Source organism: Carassius gibelio, chromosome B10 (assembly GCF_023724105.1).
Source record: "Carassius gibelio isolate Cgi1373 ecotype wild population from Czech Republic chromosome B10, carGib1.2-hapl.c, whole genome shotgun sequence".
NCBI classification, from domain to species: domain Eukaryota; kingdom Metazoa; phylum Chordata; class Actinopteri; order Cypriniformes; family Cyprinidae; genus Carassius; species Carassius gibelio.
In genome coordinates this window covers 5,452,970-5,479,890 of record NC_068405.1, presented here as the reverse complement: position 1 = coordinate 5,479,890, position 26,921 = coordinate 5,452,970, and the positions used below count along the sequence as shown (strand labels likewise).

Sequence of the window (26,921 nt, the reverse complement as noted above, 5' to 3'; positions counted from 1 at the left end):
GACATGAGTCGATGCTGTTGACTTTTCTCCTTTCTCTCTGAACTAAAGCAATTACTCCAAGTAAAGTGAACAACATTTTGAATGTCTATCGTATACTGCAATACAATCCAGTTAGAAACACCAAAATGAGCAACTTTGATTTAGCAAAGATTGAGCAAAGGAGCCTCAACACGAGCATGTAATTGTGACGTCACAATCGAATAACCGTTCCACGGCTTCTGGAGAGTCGTTTCTGAGCTGCTACGCGATTGGTCCGTTGTGGGATGTGGGCGGGGCTTATGCGCCGCAAAACTCGTAGCGCTGGTCCTTTACTGTAGTTTTACGAGGCGCAGAAATAAAACTGTTATTTAGGATATGATAACACGCTGTCTGTTTGGTGAAGAATGCTTTGTTATTATTTCGTGCCGATTTAAGGGTTTACAGGTAAAAAAGGTTAATATTGGCGTGTAAATAAGTTGATTAGATTCAAGAATGAATTAACACGCACTTTACTGATCGCGTTTTGTTTTCATTAAAACATAAGATGTGACCATTTATTCTTTAATAATTGTATCTAAGAGTGTTTAATTAAAGGTTCTATTATGTTATAACAGTGTTTATGTGATCTAATGATCATATATCTAGTTTCATGCGTTGAAAACATACAAAATCATTGATCGTCAACTGTACATTAATGTCAGTAATAAGAGTCATAGCTATTTTGATGTAGTCTGTACGACGGTTTTCACTGTATTAAGATTAAACCGTATTCTAACTGTATTAGCGTTTGTGTGGGACTGTATGCACTGTTTATAACTCTGAATAACAGATAAACTGTAGAGTTGTGTCTGTACACCCATCTAACCATAGATTGGGGGCAGATTTGTACCCAGAAGTGAACTGATCTGAGAACATCCAGGGACGCCCTCAGGAAATAAATGCAATAGTTTTCGTTCATTCATTCAAAGGGTGCAGAAAGTTTTCTCTTAGGGTTAGATTATAGTTTTATAATTAGCTTTATACAAAAACCGAAGTCTATGCAGTGTCCAGTTTGAGAAATGAGTAGTATATGAATTTAACAAATAAAAAAAAAGTATCTTAAAATAAACAAACCAGTGGTCTCAATTTGTTTTTATTAAAACTGCAAAACAGTCATCAGATTTACAGTACAATCTCAATTACTGAGACAGTACACAGAGTGCATAAAAAAAACCAACGTTTTAGAGCAAGCCTCCAGACTTTTGTGCAGCCTTATGCAAAATTGCTCAAAACGGACTTATTAACAGAGACTGTGATTAAAGAAAAAAATAAAAATAAAGGCAGACCTTTTTTTTCCACGCACATCAGATCCGGTTTCTTTTGCCTCTTTGTTTCAGAAGTAAGATCTGAACAGATGTTTAAATCATGTAGTGATGTACTATAAAGACAGGCAGCATTATTATGAAACAAACACAAATCAAGATTTAATCGTAAATTTCTAATTGTATGAATGCCAAATACTAAATCAAATACGTTGTTTAAATAAAAATTCATTGCAAATTCATTTATCATGTTACGCTGATGCCACATCCGAACTTCATCTGCAGAAATGATGTCATAACGTGAATCGAAGAAGATTCCCAGAAAATACATTGAAATGCAGAGAGGCTGCGATAATCGTAAACGTCTTAAAAATCTAACTAATAATGCCAAGTGAATAGCATAAATCAAGAATGATGCACTGGAAACGATTAGCATGCTGCTGCTATTCGTCACTAAAGCATAAAACTGGCATTTCATTTTATGAAGCTAATTTACCCTTAAAACTGGAGACATAAAAGGGGAAAGCCCTATTGCACTCTGCTCTGCCATGTAATAATAGCAGCAACATGAAAACACATGTGACAAAATACAAAGAACAAACTGATAAAAGAACGCTGTAAACCAGATCGGTTAAGTATATGCACAACTGGTCCTGGAAAGATGGCTTGAGGGGTTGAGAATACTTGTTGGTTTGTGTGCTCCAGACGGTGGACATCACACAGCCAGTTTGTTGGCCTGTGTCAGCACCACCTTCAGGATGGGCATGAAGGCAGACGTCTCGCTGAAGTTGCTGCTGCTCACGATGTGTGTGTGGATGTTGAGTCCGTCGCTGTAGCAGCGGCACTCGATGCTGCGGACCATACTGTGCAGACCACTGAGGATAGCTGGAGACAGCTGGAGACGAGAGAGTGTGTGTCGCATTCAAAACACTGCATGACAATTATATTTAAAAGCAGTATTTTAAAGCTTGTGGTTAGGGCTGGGTGATATGGCATAGAGATCATCAGAACTTTGTTGTTTGTTAATGATGACAGAAATTAAATTATAGGGTGTACTGTCCCTTTAATGACAGCTGGCAGCATGTTCAGTACTGTCCCTTTAAGAGCTGCATGCATCTAATATACAAGCATGGTCTGTTTTTCTCTTTACTTTCACTTTCTTTACTTTATTTTAGACATAACCAACTGAGTCTATATGTAAACCATGTGTGTTTTGACATCATTAGTGCAAAAGATAAATTAGTTCAGTAATCAGGTGCTGTGTGACAGGATTATTAGAAAAGCACATGTCAGAACAGCACGCGAATGAAGCGTTTAACCGGCAAAGCTTTAAAGCACATGCAAATGATGTACTTTGGTGACGGTGAATAAGTGCAGTGTCCTGTGAGAGTAACTCTACAGCTGAATTAACACTTATCTGAATGCATGTGGTGTTGTACAGTATTTTCAGACTGAAGCGCCAGAACAGTAACTGATTTGATGTGTTCTACATTTACATTTATGCATTTAGCAGACGCTTTTATCCAAAGCAACTTAAAGTGCATTCATTTTTTACCAGTATGTGTTCCCTGGGAATTGAACCCATGACCTGTTGCGCTGCTAATGCAATGCTTTTTAACATCCATGACATTTTTAACGTCAAGGATCAAAAACTGTCACATCGCACAGCCCTACTTGTGATTTAACCACTAGATTGCAGGTTGATTCACAGTAAAAAACACTCACTGTTTGCTCTCTCAGCTTGTCATAGAGATACTCCAGCCTCTTATGAGCATCATCCAGCTTCCTCTTGGTTTGCTGTTAGGATGAAAACTTGTTTACTTGGAATGCTGGGACATTTGAAACAGGATACAGACAGAAGAACATGCAAACAAACATTCTTTGGTAGTAGTAGTAATATTTACTACGGGTAATAACTTGTATGTTGGTCAAGATGCCTTTCAGAGGGATTTTGAATAAGATTTTTGGTAAAATGAATCACAGAGGATACGCATGTTTAGCAAATAGCTATATGAGATATATGTAAACAACATCACACATCGTTATATTTACCTCAGGAAAACCATTCAATGTTCATAGCTTATATGTTAGTTTAATAAAATATAACTCAAGAAACACATTTTGCTAAATAGATGTACTACATTAAACATTTTTTTAAACATAACCTGATATCATAATTAATGCATGCTTAAATCATTTTGTCATGAAAATAAGTCAATAATTACATTTTTATACTTCAACAATGAACTGGAGAACAAATATCATTAAGAAGTTGATTATTAGATCTTAAAATAAATAGTTGTTAATTTGAACCTTTATTATAGTAATGTATCAACTGTTTTTGACAAGTACTGCAGTGGATATAGATCCGAATGAATCGCTATAGATTTCAGATCACAATCGAATCAAGAGCTAGTGAGTCTGAATTTATTTGTCATGCAGATTGCAATGAAATAAATTGCATGAACTTAACAGCATATTCAGTAGTGACTATTGAAAAGAAAACTAGGGATAAACCATACAAAAACAGCATGAGAAATACATGAGAACCAATATACTGTTCACAAACTTGACATCGCTAAGACTTTTATTTTTTGCTTTTTGAAAACAATGAATATTTCTATTCAGCAAGGACACTACAAATTAATAAAATAAAAATCAATAAAAAAAGATGTATATCTGATATTTAAAACACTTTTTGGGGTGTGTGTGTGTGTGTATTATATATATATATATATATATATATATATATATATATATATATATATATATATATATATATATATAGTGCAATAATATTATCACTATTATTCATTTTTATTTTATAGTTATATTTGATGGGTCACACTCACATGAGAACCAGGCTTATGTGAATCCTTAACTCATTCGCACTTCTGAAGCCTGTGATTAATTCATATCATAAATAGTTATATTCATAAATAATTAAGTCAATGTTATCTGCTTCCAGTACCCAATAATGATTTCGGACCTGCACATCTGATTTTACTTTTTGTAGCTTTGAAGCGATTGTTTTAATAGTGTAACTTCATTGTAAACAAACCGGGTCTGAAGCAGCAGCCAAGCATTTCTGGATCAGTCCCTCAAAAGTGGTCTTCAGAACCAAGTGCTCTTCAGGGATTGGCTTCTTAGTGATCTTCTCAGTCGGGATGGACTGAAGTGGATGAGAATAGAGTATAATATGTGTAAAACACCAAGTGTACGATCGCTTCCAGGTTAGTATTATAGGTTTATTGTACATAAACGAATACCTTTATGACATCTCCAATTGGCGCTCCAGGCGCACCCTCCATGTTGCCCTGAGGCATGCTGGGGTTTCTGCCCGGGGGTCCCAGTGGCTGCTGCTGGATGGGGCTGAAGGTGGCTGGGCCCAGCTGATCGGGACCCTGTTGAGGGGCCTGGGGGTCTCCTAGAGGGGTCATGATGGGTGCTGTGATGGGGGCTGGTGGAGTGAAGGTTTCTGGCATCTAGAGACCAAAAGCACTAGATGTTTTTCTGAAAGTCCAATCCATGAGCAAGCAGACAATCTTCAAACTCACCTTCTTCTTTTTGGGAGCCCTGTTGACTGCGGGAGGATCGTTCCAGCCGTTCTGAGGTCCTGCAGAGGAACAGGAGGGGTCATTTCATTTGGGATTTCAACTGGTGCCAATGCATGGTCCAACCTGGAGCTAGTTTAACTCTCAGAATGGAGAACATAGAGCTGTTAATGAATTTTATATCATGCTGATTGGAAGCAGCTTTTTAAATCACAACTATTGCAGGACTCAAACAGTTAATGATTTGTTCTGCATGCACCACCGATCACAAGAAAACAATCAATCATATTGGACAACTAACAAAATACACCATTTTAAGTTTAAGGCACGAGTTATTACAGCCACAGTGATGTTTACCAAACTTACCGTGCAAATACAGAGCTAAATGACTGCTTATGTGCTTGTATCATTATCTATAATAATATCATGATCGTAAATGAGTGATTCATTCAGTTTAGAATTACTTGAGAAAAACAATCACTGTGGAACAACTCTAGTGAATCTTGCGATTATATATTAATGTTAACCCAAGACGGCCAATCACGGTCCTCCATGCTAGACTGTGATAACTCTCTTTATAAATTCACCTTCCAAAGACCAGGCCGAGTCTGGATTTAATCCTCCTGTGAATACATAAAGTAGCTGACGCATCACATGTCCATCACAATTAAACGATTTTAGATTTAAATTCAAATAAACCTATGTAACACGTGTAATAAACATGTAATAAACAGCACCAGTACACCACTGGTAATGATTTTTAACTGTGAGTGTACAACTCGAGTATACACCACTTTAAATCACCCTTTATTAGTTCAAAAATCAGATTTAAGTGTGTTAAAGCTATAATTAACAACAACTACTGTCTATATATCTATCTATATCTATATCTATAAATATATCTATATCTATCTATATCTATATCTATCTATATCTATCTATCTATCTATATATATATATATATATATATATATATAGAGAGAGAGAGAGAGAGAGAGAGAGAGAGAGAAAAAAAAAAAAAAAAAAAAAAAAAAATTATATATATATATATATATATATATATATGAGAAATATTTGGGTTTTTAACTCACCAAGGCTATATTTATTTGATCCAAAAAACTATAATATAGTGAAATATCATTACAATTTATATTAACTGTTTTCTATGTGAATGCATATTAAAATATAATTTATTTCTGTGATCAAAGCTGTATTTTTAGCATCATTCCTCCAGTCTTCAGTGTCACATGATGTGTGTGTGTGTGTGTGTGTGTGTGTGTGTGTGTGTGTGTGTGTATAGATGCAAATAACTAATCAAATGTGACAGAATTCATTGGAATATTATGTCTCTATTTCCAATAGATGTTTTTAACATTCATATTAAAACTATTATTAAGTGCACAGCAACAGAGCAGTAAATCATCATATTTTCATGATTTCTGAAGATCATGTGACACTGAAGACTGGAGGAAAGATGCTGAAAATACAGCGCTGCATCACAGAAATAAATGACACTTCACAATATATTCACAGAGAAAACTGATGTGTTCAATTGTAATAACATTCCACTAAACTGCAGTTTTTACAGTTTTTAGTTTGCGGAGCAGAAAGAGCTCTGACTACAGTGTGTGTGAAGCAGCTGATGATCGGATGTCTCAGACCTGTTCTCTGGGAGTCTGGGATCAGAGCGGGGGCGGTCTGAGTACCTGGAGCTCTGGAGACCGGAGGAGGATAAGCCGTGGGCGACCCCGGCCCACCGTGCTGGAAAGACACGCCAGAAGAGAGAGGAGGAGGAGAGAACGGCTGAGAGGAGGCAGGGGGCATGAACGGTGGAGGATAGACAGAGGAGGAGGAGGAGGGAGAGTACTGAAGAGTCCCGGCGGCTGGCGTGAACTGCTGAGGATAGTCTGAAGATCATGAGGAGAGGAGACAGCATGCAAACATTAATAAACAGCTCTAGTCAACATACATCAGAGTACATACTGAGCAAAACGGTCATGCAAAGATTTTACAGCAGCCAGCATCCGTACAAAACACCATGCATCGCTTAAGTTTACACTTGTTAGTGAACTCTGTCATTCCTGCACCACAATTAAGAATCGTTTTATTACAATAAAACCCTGTCTACAACAGTTAACTATGGTAACCACAAATGAAGCATGGTTTTGCTACACTAACCATCGTTTAATCTTGGAAATTGTGGTTATACAAGCCAAGAATCATTTACTGTAATAAAATGATAGTTAATTTTTGTAAGGGGAAGCAGATTTTTAGTGAGTGTCCGTGCCTGTGCACTTCTAGCTTCTGTGGTTTATTATCAGCTGTTTTTAGTGGATTTCCTTGTGTATCCAGCCAAGATGCTTACTGAGCAAGTCAAAATACACCTCTAATTGCATCTTTTAAGTAAAACAAACTATAAAAAAAAAATGAAAACTTGAAATGATGCAACTGATGCCGGTTGGTTACATGACATTGAAAACATGGCAGATGTGTGACCATGGACCACAAATCCAGTCATAAGGGTCTATATTTTTTTATTTAGACATCATCTGAAAGCTGAATAAATATGTTTTTCATTGATGTATGGTTTATTAGGATCAGACAATATTTGGCCGAGATACAACTATTTGTAAACCTGGAATCTGATGGAGCAAAAAAAAAATCTAAATCTTTAAAGTTGTTCAAATTAAGTTGTTAGCAATGCATATTACTAATCAAAAACTAAGTGTTGATATATTTACAGTAGGAAATGTACTAAATCTCTTCATGGAACATAATCTTTACTTAATATCCAAATGAATTTTTGCATAAAAGAAAAATGTATAATTTTGACCCATACAATGTATTGTTGTCTATTGCTACAAATATACCCCAGAGATTTCAGACTGCTTTTGTGCTCCAGGGTCAATATAGTACGTCCCAATAACATACATACGATACAGATTGTACTTTTTAACTTAGTGCAAAGTAATCACTCAATAGAGAGAAGTACCTGCTCAGACATCAGGTGGTTTTGGACACAGCCAATGTCAGGTCATCGTTAAGTGAACTGGCCTAAAACGACTTGGCTAAACTGACAGCTGAAAGCTTTTTAAGGTGTAGTGAGGAAACCAGCCGTCGTCTACGGTTCGGTGGGGAGGTGATTTGTGTGAGCGTACACTTACTCTGGTACTGCTGGGAGATCATGAAGGGAGCAGACGCACTCACAGGAGACTGAAGAGCGAAGCCTGGGGCGCAGGACTCCCCCTGAGGACAGACGAGAGACCCAAACCTGTTCAAACACTACACTACACCTGATCACACACATCACTCGGCTCCTCTGCTCACCAAGCCTGCATTCATCTGATTAAAACCACAGTCATATCGCTAAATACTCTTCAATGCAAAACAGCGGGTTTCAATGAGAATAGATTTTAAAATGTTATTCATATCTGTGAATCAGAAAACATCACTCATCACCTACAGCACATGCATGAAGAACCCAAACAACTAGTGCCTTCTGTTATTAATTAAAGACATACTGCTTCTGATAACATGTCAGAAGTCTGACTATAATCATGTAAATAAGTGTGAAGGATTGTAAAACTGTTGTCCTGGCTTGGGGGAAGAAACACTCGAGGAGCTGCCCATCTGCTAATGAGATTCGATTATAATCGGCGATATTAAAAATGTATTTAATACATAAACACAGGAGTGAAATCATACTATAGGAGCAGGAGAGACTGTTTGCAGAAAGCAGAGAGTGATGGACAACCGCTGGCAGAGTATTTTACACAATATAAGCTGATTTCTATCGTGTGATTTCTATGATGATAATATTAACGTCAAGGACACACAAACTAACGTGCAAATTAGCTCAAGTTTATTTGTATATTACATTTCATTTAGCTTGATATAATGCCAATATTTATATTTGTTTTCCCCTCAGTCCATAACAAACCTTTAAACTTTTAAAGCTTTCAGAAAAGGAAAGATTTATTTCTATAGTGCTTATAAATGTTACGTATAAAGTTACGTGGTTTGGAAACAACTCCAACTCTAAAGCATCGACAGCATGATTTAAAATAGATTTAAAAAACATGATTTATTAGATTAAAAATACAGGCAAAGAATAAATACTGTGCTATATTATTGCAATTTATAATAACAGTTTTCTATTTTAATATGCGTTAGAGTGTAATTTATTCCTGTGATGTGCAGCTGTATCTTCAGCATCATTATCCAGTCTTCAGTGTCACATGATCTTCAGAAATCATGAAAATATTATGATATATTATCAGTGCTGAAACTGTTGTGCAGCTTATATATATATGAAGAGTTATGATTTTGAGCATGATTTCTGAAGACTGGAGTAATGATGCTGAAGTTTCGGGAATGAATCTTGTTTCTCGGTTGAGAAAAGCAAACACAAATGTGTCTGGAGTTGAACTCACAATGGAAGTCAGTGGAGTGAACTACTCTTGGAGATGCATTACTCTTCAGCTCTCGTAGAGCAAAGAAACGGAGCGGTTTAGAGGCTGGAGTGTGAGCGTGTGTGTGTACCTGAGGATGATACGGTGTGTGTGCGGCGGGCTGCACGGGGACCTGTGGAGGTGCAGGTGCTGTGTACGTCTGCATCACTTCAGACGGCTGAGGATGACCCAGAGCTCTGCTCAGACGATCACGCAGATGATGCACAGCCACCTACACACAAACACACAGCATCTGCATCAAACAACATCACACAAGTACAGTGTAGTTACTGTGTTCACATTGCACTGGAAAACACTTCTGCTGATATTGAGGCGGGATGGGGGTCAGGTTAGGCACTGGTTTAGTGGTTGGGATTGGGGGTGGTTTTAAGGGGGTTATATAATATCCAGACTCAAAATGTCATTTATGTAGATTGATCATAAACCTAAAAGGCATCTTACTTGTGGCAATCCTTCACAAAACTAATATCTATCACAGTTTATCAAGTACAATTTCAAAACATGTACACATTAGGTGCATTGTTTCACATTATTAAATGTAAAATTGTAAACACACAGGCCCAAAATATTGACAAATCTGTCATAACTTGTAGGACAAACATCCCAGAATGTACTAAACTTAATAAACCCCACAAAAGTGCATTCACATCAACTAAGATTGCTTAGTTTTATAATTGTTAATAAAATATTTGTAATAGATTTTGAATATTTAGTCAACGCAGTTATTTTTATAATATTGATATGCTACTCTAGTATTTATTAATATTTTAAATGAGCTTTTATTTTTAAATAAATTGTATTTAAATTTTTTTTTTTTTTTTTAGCTATATAGCTTTGATTTTATTTCTTCTTCAGTTTAAGCTTTAGTAATTTTAGTACTTTAACTTACTTTATTTCAATCAGTTATCAAGGCAACACTTCATAAACATTATTTTTATATTTCAGCTTATTTAAATGAACAAAAAACTATTTTTCTAATCATTTTAGCTGTAGTTTTAATTAACAAATCACAACTCTGACCCAAACCAGCAAAGGCTGAAATCCTTGCTTTAGAGCAATTACTGCATTTTACAAAAGACACACATTGATTTGTTTTGCAGGATGCATCGGGAGACATTAGTGTTTACACCAAAAGTGCAGTCGGCTCATTTTACACCATGTTTAAACCTGTTTTTAGTGCTCGCCACTATTAGGATTTAATATAGAGCTCTATAGGAAATAATTCAACACATTATTTTTGCAAAAGCAATAGTAAACTTTCTCTTGTGTGAGCATCTACCAAGTTAAGGCACACTTCTGACCTGTTGAGTGTTGGTGGGTAGGTAGGACATGGCGGTCTGTAAGCTGCCCTGTGATGCCAGCAGACTGGCGTACTGATTCATCTTCTCTGCCAGCAGTGCACCCATATCAGGAGAAACACCCCCCTGAGCTCTCAGCACAGCTCTCTGCAGGACCACCACCTTCTCAACCAGCTCCTACAAACACCAACACAGTTACAGCAACCTCCACTGCTCATACGCTGTTCACTCACACTAGCAATAAAACCAGGTGTTGCTGGAGCACATGGAGTTGGGTGAGGGGTGTGTGAGCCTCACCTGCAGTGCCAGCGGGCCGCAGGAGTCCTGAGCTCTGACCCAGTGGGCCACCAGCGGCTCTACGCTGCCTGCGCAGATGTAGCAGAGACAGGCCTGAGCCTGCAGCGCCGCGTCCTCAGCAGCCTCCAGCCTGGAGCCCAGCACACCTGAGGACACACACACACACACACACACTCATGCCAGGGCCGGCCCATGTTCAGATCCTATCCATCATTTCAAATTTCATGTTTTGCCACGATGTTATTTTTTAGAAATCGAGCAATCGGGATTTTGAATAGAAATATTACTTTAAAATTGTGAACTTTGACAATATGCCAATCATACAGTAAAGAGAAAAGCACGATCCGAAAATATGTCAGCACACGATGCACGACGAGAATATATCGCTAGTAGGGCTGTGCAAAAAATCAAATGCAATTTTCATGTGCATCTCATCAGTAAAGACGCTCCTGTAATTAGAAGTATATCTCCAGCACGTGCGTTCAGATCAGGGTTGCCAGGTTTTCAAAACAAATCCTGCCCAGTTGCTTCTCAAAACTAGTCCAGAACTAATTGCGCTTCCAGGAGGTTCCCCAAAAAATTGCTTAAAATGTGTTTTTTAGCAGGGTTTCCTTGATAAAATTAGCATTTTAGGGGCTAAATATCACGTTATTGGTATTGTCGCTTCGACCCGCGGACATGAAAAACAACTGCATATTTGGCAACACTGGTTGGCATTTACTACACCGAGCCGTAATTCACTGACAATCTACACAAAATCGATGTTAAAATCGGTGGCGATTCTTTGTCGATTTTGAAAGCGATTTTGTGTTAGTTGTCGGTAGACTACGGCTCTGTGTAGTAACTGAACCTGAACCGGTGTTGCCAAGTCTGCGGTTGTTTTTCATGTCCGCGGTTCGAAGCAACCCCAATACCAATAACGTGATATTTAGCCACTAAAATGCACATTTTATCAAGACAACCCTGCCAAAAAAAAAAAACGTATATTTTAACCACGGGAAGCAATTCTTTGGGGAACCTCCTGGAACCGTGATTGGGCTAGTTCTGGACTGGTTTTGAGAAGCAACTGGGCAGGATTTGTTGTTAAACCTGGCAACCCTGATCTGAATGCACGTGCTGGAGATATACTTCTAATCACAGGAGCGTCTTTACTGATGAGATGCGCAGGAAAATCACATTCGATTTTTTGCACATCCCTAATCACTAGGTGCCATTTACACAGAGCATGCTTTTGTGTGGACAAAGATGCGACACATAAGAACATTAATTATAACAGAATGTATTTATTTAAAGGCCACTGTTTACTAAAAAGACAAAAGAAGTTATTTGAATATAATATCTGATTTCTGATGTTCACTTCTCTTTAACACTGTCCCCCGGCCATCAGACAGATCGTATTACTGAAAGCATCTTCAGTTTTGAGATGTGTATAGACTGGACTCACCACAGAGCGAGGAGAACTCGTCCGGCTCGGCGTAAGTCATTACTGCAGCCAGAGCCTCCTTCCAGCTCTGCAGCTCACACGTCTCCAAAACATCCAACCAGTCCTTCATCACCACAGCGCTAATGAGCTAAAACACACGCAGATCTGACATCAGAGCTGCTACAGCAAACGCCAAGACATGCAATCCACACAATTCAACTACTCCTATCTATGACTCTGAAATAAAAGGAGACGGGTTTGGTTCTCAGTCGGGTCTAAACTAACAGCAACACATTAGGAGCACGTCTACTGTGCTGCTGCATGACCTCACCTTCGAGATTTTGCTTTGGGTTTTGCTGAAGTATTTCTTCTGAGTCTTTGCCAGGAGCTCAGGACCTCCAGCGATGGCCAGGATGATGCCGTCAGCCATCCGGTTCTGGTGCAGACAGAGGTCCACCGCAGCTTCGTAATCTCCGGTCAGCAGCGCCTGGGTGATCAGCCCATCAGCGTCTGAAAGAAAACACAAGACATTGGTAAGAAGTCACTTCCTTTAGAAGAACCTGACCCCTGATTCGATGTGCTCCGTTAACGCTGGTTCTCTCAGTGCAGGTTGAACGCTGTAAAGGACACTTGCCCTGGCTGGCTTCGGGGTGAACGGTGTCTGAAGGAGCTGGAGTAATGTCTGTGATGGACGTCTCCTCAGCTGCTTCTTCTTCTTCTTCTTCTTCTTCAAAAGGAATCTGGTCTAGGTCTGATGTCTCAGCGGCAGGCGGCTCTTCTTCTTCTTCCTCTACACTGCTTTTCTTCACAACCTTGATAAGAAAAATATATGACAGTGAAAAACATGAGCATTGCTTCCTCTTCCTGGTTAATTGCAACCACAAAAAATTTGAATGTCATCTCTAAAGCAAAAAACACAAACACTAAAAACGAAACGTTCAAAGCTCAATCCTAGTTACAAACACTAAGTACATCAATAATCACAGTAACAAATTACTTTGATTAAGATCAGACTAGATTGCTTCAATGGTATTTTTATGTATGTGTAGTTTTTACTTTTACTACATTTTTTAATAGCTATCCGTATAATGCATATAATATTAATTAAAAAATTGCATATGCATCCCAACCCAGAACACAAAATATACATTTCAAATAGGCCTCCGTCATTTTACTTCATTAATTTTTTTTATAATTATCAAATGTTCTCATTTGTATCCATAATTTGTCAGAAGCGCCACTAAAAAGCCCCTTTACTGGTGTTTTTACATTGTTAAAATGCATGATGTTCATGTCTTGTACAACTGTAAGCAAATCTCTATCTCTGAGAATCATGGAAGAGGATTTATTTACTTCTAAAAGGTCACATTACACTTTTTAAAGAAAAATATGAGTACCATCTTCATCTCATGAGTGAACACCATTCAGATTAAGTATTTCCTATATTACACGTCATGAAACTCTACTGGCGTTTCTAACTGGTTCATTCATTTCAATGTTTCCAGCCAATCAGATTCACATACTCATTACGGTTTACCTATATAACCAGGACATATTCAATGAATGCTTCGTCTGTACTCTGCATGTCCTCATGTTGTCCCTCCACCTCCCCAGCTCCACCTGTCTAGATCTGTTCCGGGCAGCAGCATGTTTCCTTTTCATTTAAAGATCTGAGCATTTAGTAGAAGCTAGTCTACTTGTTCTGCAGCATCAGTGTAGCAGATCTAGTCCACCAAGGCCAAACCTATGCACATACTATTTACATTAATAAAGATTTGATAATTTAATCCCGAAAGTTGTCATGACTGAATTAAGTTTATGTAATTCTTAGAGAGCATTTAAAATGGCATGGGTGGGCTAAACATTAACAGTTCTGACTGTCACAATATGTTGTTCACAATTTACTAGGCTTTTCCAATGAGCGTTTTAGAATAAATAAATAAATGCATTTGCAAGAAATTCACCAATCATGCACTAAAAGATTTCAGTTAAAGAGTTCAAGGGTTGACTTTGAGGTAATTGTTAGTAAAAAAATAAATAAAAAAATTAACACTTTGTTTGGCATGTCAATTAGAAAAATAATTGAGCTGCTGTGAACGTTTTATTTATGCAAGTATCTACTCCTAAAAAAAAAAACAGCATTCACTTTCACTTCCCCTAGCTTAGAGGAAAGCACATGTTGCGGTCTTGTTTTGTGTAATGAATTAAACAGGGTTCGTACAGAAACTGCTAAATGACATTCAACAACTTTCAAGGATTTTTCAAGCACAGCTTTTTTGGTTTTTAAGGACTAAACTCAGAGATCTCACTTATCAAACAATATTGATATTATCTTTGAAATTCTAATAAACTATTAAAACTAAACGGCACAAATGTAGTGCAGCACAACAGCATGCAACGACTGAGACAACTTTAACATTTGAAATGAATATGATTATCCTGAAGAATGAAAGCTGTATCCTTCACTTGGGAACTTATGAGCTTTATAACCCCTTATCCTCTCTAGGGTGTGTGACAATACACTTAGCCCACCAGATGAGACAAAATACAGATACTTGGTTCACTAGAATGAGACAATATTTTAATACTATTTTTAAGATTTGTCTTTTTATCACACAAATCAAAACAATGCAGTTGTATTTTGAAATATTTGAACTAATCTAGCGCTGTAATTATTATTTTGGTAATCAAGAAATCTACTGATTATTTTGACAGTTGAGTAAAATGAGATTTAAAAAAATGTTAAGCACCTTGTATGAACCCTGATTAAAGCACCAGCATCTTTTTGCTTGGTTCTCAAAAAGGCTCAAAATAGAAAGGATTAGCCGTTAGCTCAAACACACTGACCGGTACACTTACCACATCGTCCTCAGCAGATCCGTTCTGTTCTAATGCTGATGCAATCTGAAAACCACAAGCAGAATTAAATCAAGACGCAGAAGCAGCTAAACACCATACAAACACTGTGGACGCACAGAAATACCTTTAAAGCGAGCTCTTCCTTCTTGTATCCCAAAAGCTCCAGATATTTCCCTCGTGCATCTTCTTCAAAGTTCACCTGAGCACATAAATCTATTGGTCACAACTTCGGTAATACAAGCACAACAGCTTATAAAGCATTCGAGTGTCCCACCTTCAGAAACGACCAGACGGTCTTCTCAAATTCACTCCGAGCAGCTTCAATCTTGGTTTGGCAGTACTCAAGGAAATGTCCTGCAGTGAGCGTCTCCTGAAGCCGGTTCGATCGATCAAGGAAATCGGTCTCGGTCACAACCTGACTGATATGAACCACATGGGCGGCAGTCTGCTGGGGCTGTTGGGCCGATGGCTTGATGTTGTCCAGAGTGACCAGTTTTCCACCAAACTGCTCACGGAAATACAAAAGCTGGTTAAGAACAAGCACACCATCATAGGGTTTCTAAATTGTACAATGCCAAATCTGTGGTCGCTTACAGCGAAAGACGCTCCAACTGGCCTGCGGATCCATTTGGGGGGTTTCTTGAGAGGTGTGACGGTGCTCTGGGACGGGGCGGTCTGAGGCAGCTGTAAAGGCGGCAGCGTCTTCCCCGTACCAAAGGGATCCATATTTCCAAATGAACTACTTAACTGTTGAGCCAAATAACACCAGGAGCAGCTGTGAGCAGATCAAGCTCGTGAGAAAGCTGGCTTGTATTGAGAGTTCGCCTGTACCTGTTCAGCCTGTAAAGAACTGGCGTTGTCATTGCTTCCTCCCATGATGGAGTAGATGCTGATGTGGCCATCAAAGGCAGCAGCAGACAGCACAGCTGGGTTTCTGGGACACCACTGGATGTCAAAACACCACTGAGTACTGGTAGGCAGCTCATACAGGACCTGATTGAAAAGCCATCACGGGTTACACCTCATAAACGTTTGGTGGCACCTCAAGTGTTCATCATACGACTGATCTCTCACCTCAGCCGTGTTGGGGTTCCAGCACAGGATCCGGTTATCTTTCCCACAGCTCAGGAGCAGCTCTGGATCTGCTTCACTCCAGGCGATGGCCAGGACACCTCTGAAAGCACACACACAGACACCGATGAGGACACGGGACAAGACTCCAGAAGGGTAAGAGTATCTGCTGATGATTAGATCTACCTCGTGTGGCTCTCCAGCACTTTGAGAGGAGAGGTGGCAAAGCGCAGGTCCCACATCTGGATGACGGGCATGCGGTCGTCTTCAGACGCCAGAACCAGCTGAGTGGCCACCTCCGGGTTCCAGGCCAGACCAGAGCAATGCATCTGAACCACAACACAAACACCAATATAATCACATGCATCAGACAGCAATAACTACTAAATACTACAAGACACAGGCATATCTTAGCAGTGCTATAGTAATAACTAGGAGTGTCAAGCAAATACAAGTTTTAATCTACTTAATTACACAATGGCGATTAGGTTAAATTAATTGTAAATTAATCACACGTTAAATTTGGCTGAGAAATGACCTGTTATTGTGCTAAATGAGAAAAGCATCAATCAATCAATCAAAGGCATTACAAAACGTGCCAGTAGGTGGCGGTAAAGTCTTGAGTAAATCATTGAGTCATTCATTCACTCGATTCGTTCAAACATCTGATTCATTCAGGGATGAAGTAAAGGGCTCTCTGTATGAATGGGACACTGAATTATGGATCCAACCGATTCAGTCAAAATGCTGATCCGTTCAGAAATTAATCAGCGTTGTGTGCTGCTCGGAATTGCATAACAGCTCTTCTGTGGCTTTATAGTTGAAACTGAGTTAAATCAGACAATACTGTGCCACCAATCAATTGTATGAAGATTTTTGTAAGATAACCTGCACAGAGGCATTACATGCATTATTCATTTTTGATGCATTATTTTTCATAACTAATTAAATGATTTTACACATTAAATCAACAGCCCTAGTACTAACATGATACTATGTCATTAAAGATTGCGATCAAATAGATGTGAAGTGACATTCAGCCAAATATGGTGACCCATACTCAGAATTTGTGCTCTGCATTTAACCCATCCGAAATGCACACACACAGAGCAGTGAACACACACACACTGTGAGCACACACCTGGAGCAGTGGGCAGCCATTTATGCTGCGGCGCCCGGGGAGCAGTTGGGGGTTCGATGCCTTGCTCAAGGTTCACCTAAGTCGTGGTATTGAAGGTGGAGAGAGAGCTGTTCATGCACTCCCCCCACCTACAATTCCATCCGGCCCGAGACTAGAACCCACAACCCTTCGATTGGGAGTCCAACCCTCTAACCATTAGGCCACGACTTCCCCGCAGTTAAATACACCAACTCATTAAAGTTATTATTAGCAAATGATTAGTCAAATCAAGGCTAAAAGGAATAAGTGCACAAACCCGGTTGCTGTGGTCGCTGACTTTGATGATCAGGTCGTTCTTCCTCAGATCCCAGACTGAAGCTTTCCCGCTGGGACTGGCCGAGGCCAGGATGTGCTGCACCTGCTTGTTCCACGCAACACAGCTGATGTCCTCCAGGGGCTGAGAGCAACAACAGAGTCAGCATTAGACGAGGTTGTTTACGGTCTCAAGTCAATCCCTAAATATATCAGCTCCTTTTTCAAGTCTACGGGATTTTTGGGGCAGTTTTTCCATCCACCCGGTAAAATCTGATTGCTTTACAGTAAAGCTGCTCTCAACCCATCTCCATCGTCCACAACAATGTTCAAAGTCCCCCATTTAAACTAACAAGATTGCCGTGGGACGACTGCTGTAATATTTTGTCTCCCAAACTTTTTTCTTTGCTCTTTAATTTACATAAACTAGTGTCCACTGATTAAAATGAGTAACTAAATTAATTATAATTGAAAATAAAGTAAGCTTCAGAATAGGGCTGTGCGATTAATCAAGATCGTCATAAAATCACAATTTGAGCGTGCACGATTTCTAAATCACTTTATAGCATGATTTTCCGTGGCCCCGACCTCCCGCAGTATGCTATCCGATCCAATCAGAATGCAGCGCTCCTAAATGCAGCGCGGGAACAGAACAGACTGGGTATATGCATACGTAAAGCCAGGAATCATTACATATCTTATATACGGAAACTGCATTTTGATGTTCAAATCGTTGGCCACCATTGAAGTCCACTATAAGGAGAAAAGTCCTGAAATGTTTTCCTTTAAAAATAAATATTTTATATATTTTATATTCCTTTAAAAATATATATTCAACTTTTTTTGAGAAAGAAATATGTTGCAGTTTAGGGTCAACGATTTCTTTATCTCAATTTCAAAAGATTTGAAATAATTTAAGTTTATTTTAATTCATTTATTGTTTTTGTTTGTTTTAATAATAGCAATATCTGGCAACACTGCGTCGATGATTGTCTTGCTAGAACATGGGCTGGTGTAAGTTATGCAAATCTTGGATGCGTAAACATTAATGATCCTGACTGTAACATCACAGTCAGTGCTATGCTGGGATTCGTTTCTTTTTCAGTCGTCTTTTGCATGCATGAGATTTACATAAGGAGGAAACAATGGTGTTTGAGGCTCACGGTATGTCATTTCCATGTAAAAAATAACAAACAAAGCTCTTATTATTCAACTATACAAAGGTAAATACAGCTTTCCATTCTAAAGCACCTTTAACCAATGAATTTAAGTGACTTTTACAGTCGTTCGTGATTTACTGGATAAGGATTTATCTTATAAATATTTTTAAGTAGTTCAGAGGTGTGAATTTAAATATGAAATATCTTGATTTTTAATGAAGTTTCAGCTTTTTTTAAATTATTTTAATTCATCTTGTGTCCCGCTTGAGAGACGCCGCTCAAACTACAACTAATAATAACATATAATTACATTCTACTAATGACATTCACAAACCACAGAGATCGAGAACCAGACTAGAGCTCCTTCTTGAGATCTGCACCTGTGTTTTGGGTCCTGGCGTCATCGGGGAGCTGAAGTTGTTCAAATCCCAAATGTAGATTTCAGACTCATTTCCCCCAGAGGCCACAAGGTTTGTCTGAAGAAGAGGAAAAGAGAGTCACGTACTGATGCACGAAGCTGACACGGAGAAGTAATAACTCCTGGTGTGGGTGATCACCTGAGACGAGTTGACGTCGAGAGCTCTGACTGCTCCCGTGTGTTTCTCGCTCTGGGAAATGATGACTTCACTGTCTCCAGCGATGATCCTGGAGGCGTCGTACAGGATGATGTTGCCGTTCTCTCCTCCAGCGATGAGGACACCTGAGGGCAAACTCTGGTCTTCAATGCCATGTGGACCCCACACTAGTTTGTGGTATCTAGAGACAGAACAGAAAGGTCACTCCTGGGGGACTAAATTAACCCCCAAGTAAGCAAAACTGGCTTTATTAATAGAAATTGCAACATTAAAGGATTTATTTTATTATTTAGGAATTATATGCACTTGCTATTGTAACAAAAAGCTAAAGAAAACGTGTGCCGTGATTGGTTTAGCATATTATCCAAATTAATTCTGTTTAATTTCTGTCCTCAGAACTTGAAGGATCAAGCCACCAAAATGAAGATACATTACCACCCGCCTTTTTTTCTGTTTTCATTTTGCAGTTCCTGATTTCTGCACTGTTTTATAAGAACAGCTCACACAACAAAAACCTAATTCAATCATCACTAACCCATTCTCATTTGTGACTTTATTGCTTCCATGAAAAAACGAAACATTTCACATGCAATGAAAGCGAATGAGGACCGTCTCTTATCAAAAGGCACTATGAAAGACATACTACACTGTTTTGGGAATTGAATTGAACGGTTTTCAGTGGTGACACTGGTGGTCGTTCAGATGACAGAAGTGTAAAGCACAGGCAGATAATGAGAGCTTGTCAGCACCTGTGTGGAGAGGAGAAGGAGCCGCATGACTTCATGGCTAAAGAGGGATCAGCCAGATCCAGTTCAAAGATCTCCAGAGAGGCACTGGTGCTGAAGGAGGCATCGAGCTGCTGGGCCGACGTACCTGAACACACCACACCAAACACACCTCCGTCAGGGTATGTTTAACACATCACAGCTAGTGCACCAGAGACTGCTCATGTCAGCCGAGTCCAGTGCTGATAGCAGTTACCTGCGGCCAGATAGATGGGGTGCTGCGGCGCTGGACTCCAGGCCTGGATCGCCGTTCGGTTAATTTCTTTAAGCTTCATCCTATGATTAAAAATGACATGCATTGACCATGCTATGATTATTCAGTTAATGTCACATTGACAGTCAATGTGCAAACTGTTTCTGTAAGTCGAAACAATGTTCTGTTTAGTAGACTGTATACCTCAATGGAAAGCTCTACCAACTGTAATAACAATTATAATAACAAAACATTATGCATAATTACAAGCAAGTATTCATAAGCCAAATCCTAACCATAACCAAGTACATATAGTTAATTAATATCACTCAGCACTTAAGTGTATAACTGCACTGTAACAAGGACACCTTAAAATTAAGTGTTACCAATATTATTATGACAATAATAATACCAGAGGTTATCGTAACAATATTGTAACAGCAGCTGGAAACAATAAATAACATCCTGCTGCTAAATAATTTAAGACATAATACCTACAGCTATACAGTTAGCAAGATACTGGACAATGAATGTTTAGGATAACTTAAATGAGAAGTTCATAACAGAGCAGTGTTGTGCATGAGAGGTGACAGCGGACGTGTTTTAGTGACTGAGAGGTGAACTCTGGACACGTAACGTGCATCTAAACAGATCATAGTGCAGCGACACAGAGGCTAATGTTAGTTTTAAATGTTTACCTTCTCTCGCGGTCACACACACGGACTCATCCACGCACAAACGCGAGCGTCGGAGTGAATTGAATAGATAACTGTCTTGAGATCCGCAGGTTTGTGTGGGCTTCTCCTGCAGATGGACTGAGCTCCACGTCTCCACTGCTGTCCATCAACGTGGCACAGCAAGCCCCGCCCACCGGCGTGACGACTTCCGGTAGCGACTCCCTCCCTCCCCCTCAGGCGACTGATTCCGGCGGAAGAGCCCTGGGTTGTCATGTAAGTGTGTGTTTTGGTTTTTGTGGCACCTGTGTGTGTTCGTACTTGTCAAATCTCAGTTAGTGTCGAGTTAGCGATTTCAAACAATATTTGCGCACGTAATTATTATGGCATGAAATCATATTGACTGTGGACGCAGTTCGTATTTCCTCACAGTTAGCAGCGGTGCTATTAAATGTTACTGAGTGATTAGCATCTTCATTATTTACTGCGGATATATGAACGATACTCATTACAGTACATGTCTGGACATATTTATTTATTTATTTGGTTGTTGTTGTTGTAGCGCTATGCAGAAGTGACCGAATACAAACTAGCATAAACAACATTTGTTTGTAAAAGAAGCTGGCAAATGCTAAATTTAAATATGCTGTACGGTATATAAAAAGGAACGAGATGTCGATAAGGGCAAACTCAATGGCCAAGAACTTTCAGCATAATAATGTATATGAATTTTGGAAAGAAGTCAAGACTATCAATAATAGTAAAATACCACTTCCAACTAGTATTGATGGGGTTGTTGGGGCGGGGAATATTGTTAATTTATGGAGAAAATATTATGGAGATATTTTTAATTGTGTTGAGAGGAAGGAATTTAAAGTTGGTCATGTGGCGAATGATGAAGGTATGATAATTACAATTGATGAGGTCAAGTACGCAATTGAGAAACTGGCTGAGAATAAAGCTTGTGGTCCAGATCGCATAACTTCTGAACATTTGAAGCATGCTAGTCCAAGGATCTCAGTGTTACTTGCTTTATGCTTTACAGGATTTTTAGTCCATGGTGTGTTACCTGATTCCATGGTGTCAGTTTTACTGGTACCGGTAATTAAAGATAAAACAGGTAAAATAACTGGTACAGAAAACTATAGGCCAATTGCACTGGCAAGTGTAATTTCTAAAGTATTTGAGCGAATCCTTATGGATAGGCTTAAAGAGTATCTAACAACCACGGATAATCAGTTTGGTTTTAAAAGTAAGCATGGCACTGATTTATGCATATATTCATTAAAGGAAGTAGTTAGTAAGTATAATCTACATAATTCAACTGTTTTTTTGTGCTTTTTAGATGCATCTAAGGCGTTTGATCGAATAAATCATACTAAGTTATTTTTAAAATTGCAAGAAAGAGGGGTTCCCCCATACTTTATAAGAATATTATATTTTTGGTATGTACATCAAACCTTAAAAGTTCAATGGGGTAAGAACGTATCGGAACCGTTTTTTATGACGAATGGGGTTCGGCAAGGGGGGATATTGTCACCTCTTCTTTTTAACCTGTACATGGATGGTCTTTCTGTGGAGTTGAATAATTGTAAGACTGGATGTTTAATAGGTGATAGTCTCATTAACCATTTGATGTATGCTGATGATCTGGTTATTATGTCTCCTTGTAGCGCAGGATTACAAAAGCTGCTTCGAGTATGTTCAAGGTATGGTGTGCAGCATGATATTAAATTTAATGTTAAAAAGAGTGTGATTATGATTGTTAAAACCAAAGAGGACCTTAAGCAAAATTTTCCTTCTTTTTATATAGATGACCAAGTATTGAATGTGGTAAATAAAGTGAAATACTTGGGTCACATCATTAGAAATGATTTAAATGATGAAGATGATGTGCAGCGCCAGTGCTGTAGGTTATATGGGCAAGCTAATATGCTGGCTCGTAAATTTTATATGTGTACTGATGCTGTTAAAATAGCTCTATTTAGGGCATTCTGTACATCTTTTTATACAGCTCACTTATGGTGTAGGTATGCTAAAGCTAAAATGCAAAAACTCCAGGTCGCATTTAATGATGCGCTAAGAATTTTGCTTAAACATCCAAGGTGGACAAGTGCAAGCCAATTGTTTGTATCTAATAATGTACCTACTTTGCATGCTGTCTTAAGGAAGTGTATGTATAATTTCATATGTCGGCTGAATGATTCAAAAAATGGTATCATAATGGTCTTAAATGATGTTACATTAAGTGATACAAGGTATTTTTCCAGCTTGCGGAAGCATTGGAATGCAAGCTTGTATGTCTTTTAAATTCTCTGTGTGTATTTTCCTCTTAATTCTTTCTTCTTTTCATATGGACCATGAGTCTGAAATAAAGAGTAATAATAATAATAATAATAATAATACATATCTTTCAAGGATGTTTAGCTTTTGATGTGTATTTGAAGGAATAGTTCACCCATAATAAAAAGTGAATTGATGGATTGGAGTCTCATTTTTTTGACAATATTCAGAAGCCCTCTCATCTAAAGCTCATGTTTAAAAATTAATTAACTCAAAAAAGATGATGTTAGTTTACTGCTGTACAGCTTTCTATATCAAAAGAGGATGTGTTGTATTTGAAGACACTCATGATCGGTTTTCACGATTTTCAGATTTCTTCTCAAGTACATATGACTTATTATACCTTCAGAGACTAAAACAAAACCATTTCTTCTTTCAGAGGACAAATCCTGGAGCAGAAACGGCCAGACTGCATCAGCTTATTCTCTGGTGATAAACAGAGAGTAGAGGTTGAGTTGGGGGAAGATGAGCCGGGGGTAAGATCCGACACCTGTGCATCTGAGCATTGATTTGTCATGTGAGCGAGCACACTATCTGGAGGAAGTGCACAGCTCATCCAGCTGTCTGTAAATGAGAGGAACGCAAGAGAAAAGTGGTGAGATTGTTTTAATATTTCTTTGACTTGAAAAATACATTTTTACAGCTCTAAAAACATACAGTGCACTCCAAAAGTCCATAGTTTGAAAAAATGTAAAAAAAAAAAAGGTTTTAATGACTTAAAATGAATATATGACTAAAGTATTTTAATTCATGCAATAACATGTATTAAATATAAAAAAAATTGCAAAATAGATGCATTTTTTATTAAGATATAGAAATGTAATATAGATATATGCATTCTATTTTGATGCATAAGACTCTTATGTTCACCAAGGCTGCATTTATTGGATGAAACATACAGTAAAAAAGCAATATTGTGAAATATTATTACAATTATTATTATATTTGTTAATATATTGTAACATTTTTATTCATTCTGTGATCAAAGCTGTATTTTCAGCATCATTACTCCTTCAGTCCGTCTTCAGAAATCATTCTGATATGCTGCTCAAGAAACATTTCTGATTATTATCAATGTTGAAAAAAAAAATAGTTGCTTAATGTTTTTGTGAAAACGGTGATAAGAAATTCAAAAGAACAGTACGGTATATATTTGAAATCTTTTGTAGAAATAACCATTTCTTCATTTTAAATTTTAAGCAATTTAATGCATCCTTGCTGAATAAAAGTATTATTTAATTTCAAAAGATACACATATATATGTGACCCTGGACCACAAAACCACTAGCAATAGACAACAATACACTGTATGGGTCAAAATGATAAATTTTTCTTTTACGCCAAAAATCATTCGGATATTAAGTAAAGATCATGTTCCATGAAGATATTTTGTTAGTGGCCTAACATAAATATATCAAAACTTAATTTTTGGACAGTAATATGCATTGCTAAGAACTTCATTTGGACGACTTTAAAGAAGGTTTTTTTTTTTGTTTGTTTTTGGCTCCCTCAGATTCCAGATTTTCAAATAGTTCCAAATATTGTCCTGTCCTCACAAACCACACATCAATGCAAAGATTATTTATTCAGATTATTTATTAATTTAATGTATAAAAATGGACACTTATGACTGGTTTGTGGTCCAGGGTCACGTGTGTGTGTGTGTGTGTGTGTGTGTGTGTGTGTGTGTGTGGTTCTTCACAGCTTGTCCTGTTGTCAATCACCACAGGAAAGCGATCATGCCACGGAACTATATTCGTAAAACAGACTGGGGATCAGTGACCTATGAGGAGCTGGAGAAAGCCTTCGTTGAAGTGAAGCGAGGGAAATCTATCAGAACAGTAGCAAAAGAGAGAAAGATCGGCAGGTCCACCCTGCAGCGCTACATGAAGAAGGCAGAAGAAAAGAGAGAGAAGACGGTGGGCTACAGAGGAACGGCTGAAGCCAGGAGGATCTTGTCTGAGGAGTTAGAGGAGGAGCTTGCTGAACACATCCGCGTGCTGAGCGAAGACGTGCACGGCCTCACGCCAAAGAAGTGCAGAGAAATCGCTTTTGAGTTCGCGCAGAAGAACAACATCCCCGTCCCCAACAACTGGGGAGAGCAGAGGTTAGCAGGTAGGTTTTGTTGAGACACTTTCATTGAATAATTCAGCTGATAGAGTCTCTACCTTGATTCTTTCCATTCCTGTAGGTCGAGACTGGCTCAGTAGTTTCATAACACGCCACAATCTCTACGGCCACATAACTGAAGCTACGGGACAGGTGACAGAGCCCCTGAAGAGTTTCTGACTGAATCAGTAACTATTGACCCTCATCAGCAATAAGAAGCGGCTGTAATAGAGATGCACTGGAGGATTCACAGCTGACACATCTACCTTTCTGCATTTTCTAGATCATCAGTTTCAGTGTCATCGACCAGGACGAAATCAAGACAGGAATCAAAGAGGAGCGCGACGTTCCTGTCCCTGGTCGTCAGACGTCAGAGGAGGACCGAGAGCGAGACCTGTTAGAGACTGACTTGTTTCTGACATGATGAAGCACAAATCATTCTGATGCTTAATCCTGTTTCCTGTTCGTTTAGGAATATCTTTCACAAAAGAAGTACTGTATAATGATTTAAATGTGGTCACACATTATTAATCGAATTCTTTTCATGCTGGTACTTATAGAAATCATTCACACTCCTGTTTTTTTTTTTCTTAAGTTAATGTTTCAGTTTAAATTTATGTATTTATTTATTTGTATATTCCTGTAGCTTAACTCATAGAGCATGGTACTTGCAATGCCAAGGTCATGAAGTAACCTTCGACCCCTAAACAATTCTCTGTTTAATATCTAAGGGGGATAAAACTTTCAAAAGTTATACTGTACATAAAATTGTGTTCAGACATATTAAATATGGTGCTTTCAGAAAGTATTCAGACCTCTTTTATCACAATTTTTATTTTGTTCACATAAATATACACTTTTCACTCCTTAATGGCACATCGAAACCAGGTTTATGATAATCTTTCAATTAATATATTTAAGAGAGAGAGAGAAACTTGTGTGTGTTGATCTAATGCTTAACTATTTCAAACTACATTTCACTAATTCAGAACAATGAAGTATTTTCTCAAACCTCTGTTTTGAATCATTTGTGATGATTAAGGAGTACACAGTTTAATTATTTGTTTATTGCTGGGGTCAAATTGCTTATAATAACATAATGGTGCCTGACAAACCCAGCTGAAGCTTCAATAACACTTCTTCTGGATTTTAAAGGAATTGTTTATTCTGAAAATGTCACCCTTAGGACATCCCAGAGAAATGCAGCATTGCATCACTGTCTCACCAGTGGATGCTCTACAGTGAATGGGTGCCGTCAGAATGAGAGTCCAAACAGCTGATTAAAACATCACTATTATCTACAAGTAATCCACATCACTCCAGTCGATCAGTTAACATCTGGAGAAGACAAAAGCTGCGTTTGTAAGAAACAACTCATTATTAAGACCAGAAGCCA

At 38.4% G+C, this 26,921-nt stretch overlaps 2 protein-coding genes across 10 annotated transcripts; one reads left to right on the top strand and one right to left on the bottom strand.

The window, feature by feature from the left end:
- Positions 1-1,095: 1,095 nt before the first annotated feature.
- On the bottom strand, positions 1,096-21,248 carry LOC127966306 (protein transport protein Sec31A-like). Of its 2 annotated transcripts, XM_052567204.1 has the most exons (27): positions 21,098-21,248; positions 20,403-20,482; positions 20,171-20,294; positions 19,404-19,602; positions 19,227-19,322; positions 17,691-17,831; positions 16,441-16,583; positions 16,258-16,357; positions 16,015-16,176; positions 15,778-15,930; positions 15,458-15,688; positions 15,308-15,382; positions 15,184-15,228; positions 12,959-13,136; positions 12,656-12,834; positions 12,346-12,472; positions 10,902-11,047; positions 10,608-10,781; positions 9,377-9,517; positions 7,999-8,080; positions 6,541-6,741; positions 5,422-5,457; positions 4,838-4,896; positions 4,550-4,765; positions 4,342-4,452; positions 3,006-3,077; positions 1,096-2,175 (listed from the first exon to the last, which is right to left on the bottom strand). In XM_052567204.1, the coding sequence occupies exons 2-27, from the start codon at positions 20,479-20,481 to the stop codon at positions 1,996-1,998; spliced, it is 3,450 nt and encodes a 1,149-aa protein (XP_052423164.1). In that variant the 5' UTR covers position 20,482; positions 21,098-21,248; the 3' UTR covers positions 1,096-1,995. The 2 variants fall into 2 exon arrangements, with proteins under 2 accessions (XP_052423164.1, XP_052423165.1); XM_052567205.1 differs by lacking the exon at positions 5,422-5,457.
- zgc:113274 (uncharacterized protein LOC552925 homolog) lies at positions 21,244-26,330 on the top strand. 8 transcript variants are annotated; one of them, XM_052567208.1, is made up of 6 exons: positions 21,356-22,193; positions 22,747-22,782; positions 23,796-24,011; positions 25,121-25,531; positions 25,608-25,678; positions 25,809-26,330. In XM_052567208.1, the coding sequence occupies exons 3-6, from the start codon at positions 23,987-23,989 to the stop codon at positions 25,947-25,949; spliced, it is 648 nt and encodes a 215-aa protein (XP_052423168.1). In that variant the 5' UTR covers positions 21,356-22,193; positions 22,747-22,782; positions 23,796-23,986; the 3' UTR covers positions 25,950-26,330. The 8 variants fall into 8 exon arrangements, 7 of the variants coding, with proteins under 7 accessions (XP_052423167.1, XP_052423168.1, XP_052423169.1 ...); XM_052567207.1 differs by lacking the exons at positions 21,356-22,193; positions 22,747-22,782 and adding an exon at positions 21,244-21,349; XM_052567209.1 differs by lacking the exon at positions 22,747-22,782 and having other exon boundaries at positions 21,356-21,592.
- Positions 26,331-26,921: the final 591 nt, after the last annotated feature.